Below are 1,040 nucleotides of genomic sequence, written 5' to 3' on the forward strand. Positions count from 1 at the left end.
ATATGTATATATATATTGCTGTTCTCACCACCACCGTCACCATCATCATCACCACCACCGCCACCACCACCACCGCTGCCACCACCACCATCATCTTCATTGTCACGGTCATCATTGTAGTCATAGTCATCATTGTAGTCATAGTCATCATCATCATCTTCGTTACTCTCTAGACTACCATCATCATCATCACCACATTAGCATTAGCAATATCATCCCCAACCCTTATCACTCCTCTCACCACCACCACCATCATCATCATCACAAACAAAACTAGACATAGTATGACACTTCTTCTATGATTATCTTCTCACCTCTTCCTCCTCCTCTTCTTACAGATTACTCGACTAAAAATTGCAAGAAATCCGTTTGCAAAAGGTTTCAGGAAAACAAACAAACACAGGTATTGTAAATTGGGGATGTTTTGAAATATTTAACACACACAAAATATGTATATCCCTTATATAAATGCAATGTATGTGGTTATGTATGTGTGTGTTTAACCCTAAAAGGACCTGATCTCAGATCAAGTCACTTGCTATGCAAGTACATCTCTGTAAATATAATTTACCTCAAAATATTTCTCAACATTTAGATCAACAAATCTCACACTCTCCATCTGTCACCATCAATCTATCTCTCTCTATATATTTACCACACACTTTTTCAATGTCTCACTGTTATCGATTTAATATATGTATATATAAATACACAAATATATGTATGTACATACATCATCGTCATCATCATCGTTTAACGTCTGTTTTCCATGCTGGCATGGGTTGGACGGTTCGACTGGGGTCTGGGAAGCCAGGAGGCTGCACCAGGCTCCAGTCTGATCTGGCAGTGTTTCTACAGCTGGATGCCCTTCCTAACACCAACTGCTCCGAGAGTGCAGTGGGTACTTTTTTATGTGCCTCCGACACAGGTGCCAGAGGGGGCTGGCATCAACCATGATCGGATGGAACTTTTTACGTGCCACCAGCACAAGGACTACAACTCCAATTGATTGTGATTTGATTTGATATATATATATATAT

At 40.0% G+C, this 1,040-nt stretch overlaps 1 protein-coding gene across 1 annotated transcript in view; it reads left to right on the forward strand.

Annotated features, from left to right (window-relative positions):
- The window catches only part of LOC106870318 (T-box transcription factor TBX18), a 22,605-nt gene that overhangs the window by 10,794 nt on the left and 10,771 nt on the right, over positions 1–1,040 (forward strand). Inside the window, exon 6 of the mRNA XM_014916340.2 lies at positions 339–403. Within this exon, the coding sequence (XP_014771826.2) occupies positions 339–403 (65 nt within the window). The remainder of the gene's footprint in view (positions 1–338; positions 404–1,040) is intronic.

The sequence above is a fragment of the Octopus bimaculoides genome, chromosome 22 (genome assembly GCF_001194135.2).
Source record: "Octopus bimaculoides isolate UCB-OBI-ISO-001 chromosome 22, ASM119413v2, whole genome shotgun sequence".
NCBI classification, from domain to species: Eukaryota; Metazoa; Mollusca; class Cephalopoda; order Octopoda; family Octopodidae; genus Octopus; species Octopus bimaculoides.